Source organism: Gavialis gangeticus, unplaced genomic scaffold, assembly GCF_001723915.1.
Source record: "Gavialis gangeticus isolate Ggan-Ray unplaced genomic scaffold, GavGan_comp1, whole genome shotgun sequence".
NCBI lineage: Eukaryota > Metazoa > Chordata > Crocodylia > Gavialidae > Gavialis > Gavialis gangeticus.
In genome coordinates, this window is record NW_017729022.1 from 66,972,505 (window position 1) to 66,978,820 (window position 6,316).

Genomic DNA, 6,316 nt, shown 5'->3' on the forward strand with positions numbered 1-6,316 from the left:
ATGTGTGCTTCATGCAGGGATGTGCAGTTTCGGGTGTCTGTAATGGTGGGGTACAATGGCAGAGTTGTTGGTTCTGCAGGGTCTCTTGTCTTTCAAATGCTGGGTTCTTGTCTCTGTTCCTGGGTGAGGTCTGTGGTTCCTGAATGAATGAATGAATGCAAAGTGATGGCCTGGTCATTACAGGTCATTCAGTAGAGGCCTGCTACCATTGTATTTCAGTCATTCCTAATCACTCTCATTCATCCGGGAACCAGTTTACATGGGAGGGGTACATGAATCATACAGTTGCAAACACTGGGGATGCCCGTGCAGAGGACACAAGATGGAGGTTTGACATACAAAATGGAAACTTCACATGACTTACGCTAACTTACATATTTAGGCCTAAAACAGTAATCACTCAGTATAAAAGCAGTACAAACATAATAATTATCACTTATAAAACAGTGGGTATCAATATCAGAATAGCAGGGAACTTATTTGCAAAGAGGGCAGAGAAAAATAAAACTTACTACATAAAATAAAATGTTAAAACTTATCCTATGTCTTAGCTTACTTATACTTATCTATAGGGGATAGAGAGGGAGAGAAAAAGTCAGAAGTGGTTGGGGAAGGGGAGGGAATGCATTTTAAAATAAATAAAAAAAGAAAAACTGGGGGTTTTGCTACACTGTGTATTTTAACCATCACTTGGCACTATTGTATCCTCAGGCTCAATTAGAAAGTGATAGTTTGCTTGTGTAGCTTCAAACTTAAGGCTTACAACCATCTTTATTTTCAGAGCATGATTTTAAATCCTGTTGTTCAAGATGTGAAAAAAACAGTTTCAAAATCAGTCATTCAAACTTTGTCCACCCCAAGTTCATTGAACTAGATCAGCCATTGAAGCCCTATCACCATTTTTTAACTGGGTACAAATGCAATTTTCCCTCTTTCCTCCATCACAGAAGGGCGGTTGCAGTCACTGTTCTTACTCCCATCTGATGTAGTACTTCTCTGAATAGATAATGAAGGCTTTGTCTACATGCAAATGATGCACTACTATAACTTAATTCATTTTTCAATTGATTGTCGAACAAGCCCATGTGGACAGTCTTATTTTGGTTTACAGTCAATGTATTTTACTTTAGCTTAAGCAAATTATTAATCAATTTAAGTTAAACCAACATGAGCCGGGTTTAAACTGAATTCAGAGTGTCCATGCTGCATTGCACACTGATTTAACTTAATGAGTTTTAAATTACTCTCTCTAGTTAAATCAGTCTTGCTTTTTTCCCTCTTAGATTCAGCCATTCCCTAAAATAAAAGAAACTTCTTATGTTGATCTTTCAGAGACAACAAAAACTCCTTGGAACCAAACGGGGATTAGCTAAAGAAAATAACTTGCTATCCTGGGCCCATTATTGAGTTATAGTGTCATCATCATCAGACTATAAGCAGACTATTATGTTACTAATCCTGTCTTCTCACTGAAAGAATTCTTGAAAATGGTACTCCACAATCAGGCGGCATTCAGTTTGCCTAGGTGACATATTTTTGTCAGCATGACAAAGATTCCTACAGTGTTTAATTACTCAAACTAGCCAGGGGACAAGAGAAGGAAATGAGCCATGATGAGTTTGTAGTGCCATAATGGTCCTATGTGTTTTTTAGGTGATTAGTTACCTTCCTACCATGTGAAGTGAAGGCAGTGTCAGAACTGCTGTGCTCTGTTTCCACTGCCCATCCCTCTCCAGATTTTGTATTTTTTCCTGTTAATTATCTGTCTTTTGTCTAATGATCTATTTGTATTTTGCTTTCTTCCAGGCCAGCAGGTTCTTGGCTTGGTGGAGAATCAGAGTGACTGGTACCTGGGCAACCTTTGGAAGAATCACCGTCCCTGGCCAGCTCTTGGGAGGGGTTACAACACTGGTAGGGCCTGAATTGTCTCTATAAATTAACATTGAGGTCAGCTGACAATCTGTCTTGGGTGTGGAATATGAGACAGCTGTTCATACCTTCCTTCCTACGTGCTGCATAGATTTATTGCTAAAAACAATGAAAATGCAGTGTGGTACATTTTGAAGCAGCAGTTACTTTCATGGAATCATAGAAATTGAGGGCTGGAAGGGGGCTCGAAAGATCATTGAGTCCAACCCCCCCTGCTCTCCAGTCTCTTCTTGAAGACTTCCAAGGTTGGGGACCGCACCACCTCCTTGGGAAGTCTATTCCAGATTCTGGTCACCTTTACCGTAAAGAAGTTCTTTCTTGCATCCAACCTGAAACCATCCTTTAACACTTTGTGGCTGTTGCTCCTTGTCCTCCCCTGGGACACTCTAGTGAACAGTTTTTCTCCCAGCTCCCAATATTCACCCCTTATGTACTTATAGATGACCACCAAGACGTGTGTATCTCCAGCCCCCCCACCTCCCCCAGTCTTCTCTTCCCCAAGCTGAACAGTCCCAGATCCCTTAGTCTCTTCTCATAAGGTTTGTCCTCCAGGCCCTTAATCATTCCTATGGCCATTCTCTGGACCCTTTCAAGATTCTCCACGTCTTTTTTGAAGCGCAGCACCCAGAGCTGGACACAGTACCCCAGCTGGGGTCTCACTAATGCCGAGTAGAGAGGAAGTATCACTTCCTTAGCACTGCTTGCGATGCATCAGCTAATACATCCCAGTATGCTGTTAGCAAAGTTGACTACAGCGTCACACTGGCAGCTCATGTTCATCCTGTGATCAACCATAACCCCAAGGTCCCTTTTAGCCATCAAGCTGGCCAGGACATCTCCTCCTAACCTATATTCATGTCAGTGGTTACTTCTCTCCAGGTGAAGCACTCTACATTTATCCTGAAGCACTCTGCATTTATTTATTTGTGTAATGAGCTATCAAATTAATTCATTGCCCTTTGTGTTACTTTGGGCATCATGGTAGTGCTACAAGTACTCCTTAGGAAGGTTACTTGCCAACTTTTGGGAAAGGCAGAGGTCTTCAGTGTGCTCACAAGTGTCCTTCCCTTCTTTGCCACAGGTAGCATTCTTGATGATACACACCAGAAGAAAGTGTAGGTTGATCAAGAACAGAAGCAAGCATGCATTTTCTCTCATTTAGAGAAAGATGGTATCACAGAATGTAAAAGCAAGAAAGATCTAATCCTCAAGGACAGAAATTGAGCCATTATTATCATAATACATGCCCCTGGTCATTCATTTCATCTTGCTGTGAGGGTGGAAATGCACTGTGTCAAAGAATCTATTACATCAGGAAACACAAATTTTCCTGCTCATCTGTGTTTGAAATGTGTGAAAACATACCAGGTGCATGAAGAACACACATGTCTCTAACTCACTTCTATCTTAGGCTTTATGTGCTAGGGTAGTGAGATAAGTTCTTTCTGTATTTGTAATAAAAGAGTAGAACAGATGGTGAAGGCTCCATTTAGAAAAGATATGCCAAATTAAATAACCCTCCCTACTCCACCAAAAAAATCTTCAGTGTAACAGGATTTTTTGCTTTGCAGGGAAACAATGGACTTCATTAAATGCAATCACACCTATAAAGGGTTCAATAGAGTTGCACTGTGCTATATTTCAGTCATCTGGCTCTTCATAATGCTGTGCGCCATCAGTTGGGCATTGTGGCTGTTTTGTGGAACTTTACAGTTCAGCTTCTGGAGAAGCATTTTGCTCAGTTCTACAGAAATGATATCAAGACTCCTAACGTATACAGGATCTAGTAGCTTGCAGAGTTAAAATACAAGATTTGAGAGGATGTTACTACAGTATTATGTGAGGATTATTTCTTCATTCTGAATTCACCAAAGTTGAAAAGAAAATTTAGGGCCAATATCCATTGAAAACTGTATAAGACAGAAATCATTTTCACAGGATTGTCCTACAACCTTCAAAACTGCCATATAGGCTGACAAGAAATGTCATTTTCATCTCAGTTTCAGTGTCATATCACAATGCAGTACTTTTTGTTTGACTAAAAGGCTCTTTATAATAAAAGCCCCCTTGTTCCTCCTCGTTTTTATATTTATTTTTCTTTTGGCTGCTTTAAGGCATATAGGAGGTCACCAGCACAAAGCCAGAATAACCACAGCAGTGAACTATACCTCAGGGATTAAAAGTAATTCAGTTATCTCTAGAAATATCTAATCTTGAAGTTTTTTATGACTTTACAGTGGCACAATCCACTGATCCAGACACATTACAAAAGTACCAAACAAACAACATTACAACATTACAAAAGTACTAAATTTTGTACCATTACAAAATAATCTTTTGTTTAAAGCTAAAGTAATTCAATAACTACAGTGTTTCACATGCATTCCTGTACAGCAGTTCTTGACAGATGTACGTACATGCATAGCTAAATGACCATGCAAGAAAACAGACTTCAGTCTATTGTCATATATCCATTTTTCAGTTATCTCTGACAAATCAATTAAAATGCAACCCTTTATGGCTTATATGCAGTTTTGAAAGCACAAAAAGAAAGCAAGAAAATCAGAAAATGGTGAGCGAAGGAAGATTGCATAGGAGGCTATAATAAATGGAATGAATTTTTTTAAGTACATGGAACAAGAGGTCAGTAAGTGGGACAATGCTTCTAAGAGGTGACCAAAGGTAGATTATTAACAAAATCAACATGTATTACTGGCAAAAACCCTAAAAAAAATAAATGCATTGTTTGCATCAGTGTTTCTAAAGGAAAATGAAGAAATCAATCTTTTGGGGTGCAGACAGAAATGCAGCTCCCAGCTGTAACTCAGAACATTTTTTGCAAAGTGGTCTGGGTTGCAATATTACCCCAGACCAAACAGAAGTTCGCTGTTGGTTTCAGGGGGGAATCCAGCTGGAGGTTGGGAGCCTGTAGCCAGGTTCCCACAGCAGTGGCCAGAGATCTCTGCTAATGCTTGCTGTTTTCAGAATGTGTGCAGGAGAAAAGCAGCAAGGGGGGGAGTTCATTCTTCAGGCTCATCAGCTAGTGCTGAAGGGTCAGGTGCATGAATTGGAGCCCCCCTTACCTTGGGAGCTGCAGTACCCCCACCCCATCTTCCAGAGGGGACTGAACCCTGTGCCCCACCCAGACTGAGCTTCCGCCCCTCCCTTCCCCCCCTCCTGTTCTGAAAATAGCAACCGGCAGGGAGCTCACAGACATAAGTTACAAAAGACACTAAATTTTGTAGCATCTTTATTGGATACCTCATGCAATGAGGGGTCAGATTTTCACCCAAGCAGCTGTTTGCAGCCATGCACTTGTGTTTAGTCACAGCTATAAAATGCTTCCTGTGGCCAGATTGGGTAAAATTTGTCACTTCTGTCTGCACCTTTGATGAAGTAGTACAGAAAGAACTCAGTGCCTGTTTCGATGTGATCAGCTAATAAAAAGAGCTAATATAACTCGTCTCTGCAGCCTGGAAGGATCTGAAGAAAGTAGCTAAAGAGAAATGGTTGGTGGAAGGAAAGTGGAGCCCTGAGTTCCTAGCACAGTGCTGAAGAACAGTAGAAGAGAAAGATGAAAATTGTTGATCTGATAAATAGAGTATTACATATAAGTAGAATTATGTTAATTGCTTTTGTAAAGGAGTAGTGATGCCATATTTAGAGTAGCACAACCATCTAACTAACTTTCAAACTTAAAATTCTAACTTCCACATTCTCCTGTGATCATATGGGCTAAGTACAGATGTTCAAAAAGCCCAAGACAGAAGCACCCTAAGTATAGCACTTTACTCACAGCAATCTAGATTAGGTCAAGACCAAACAGAACACACATACGCCGTTTGGTGGGGGTGGAGGTGGGAGGACTAGGTGCCTACCTGCAGTGACTGACACTAGCTGGTTGGGGGTGCTCTCGCACACCTCCCAAAATGCTGCAGGAGAATGCTGAGCCCAGTTGAGCAATTGTCCACCCCTGATTAGCTAGCACAGCCCTCTCACCAGGCCTCCCCACCCCCTCCCCCCTGCTGACCACTGTCAGCACCAGCAGCTGTGGAGTGAGGGGCAGGTAATGGAGCCTCTCTGCTGCATGGACCCCCCCCCACTTGAACCCCCCCCCACATAGCACATGGGCTCTGTTTCCACCCCTCCCCCCCCAATTCTGGGCATAGCGAAAAGAGGTTCAGCCCCGAACTGTAGCTCTTGGCTTTAGCTAGGGAATGGAGTGTCTCTGCCACGTAGACCTTGAACAGCCCCCACTAAGACCCAAGCCCACAAGCTTTGGGTGGGGAGAGATCCATGTGGCAGAGAGGTTCCATTTCCTCTTCCACCCCTCCCCACACTCCCCACCCTCTGCCAACCACCACCACCACCAGAGTTCCCAGCATGG

General features: G+C 42.1%; 1 protein-coding gene across 1 annotated transcript in view; it reads left to right on the forward strand.

The window, feature by feature from the left end:
• The window catches only part of LARGE1 (LARGE xylosyl- and glucuronyltransferase 1), a 363,795-nt gene that overhangs the window by 243,013 nt on the left and 114,466 nt on the right, over positions 1 to 6,316 (forward strand). The window contains exon 6 of the mRNA XM_019515316.1: positions 1,807 to 1,911. Within this exon, the coding sequence (XP_019370861.1) occupies positions 1,807 to 1,911 (105 nt within the window). The remainder of the gene's footprint in view (positions 1 to 1,806; positions 1,912 to 6,316) is intronic.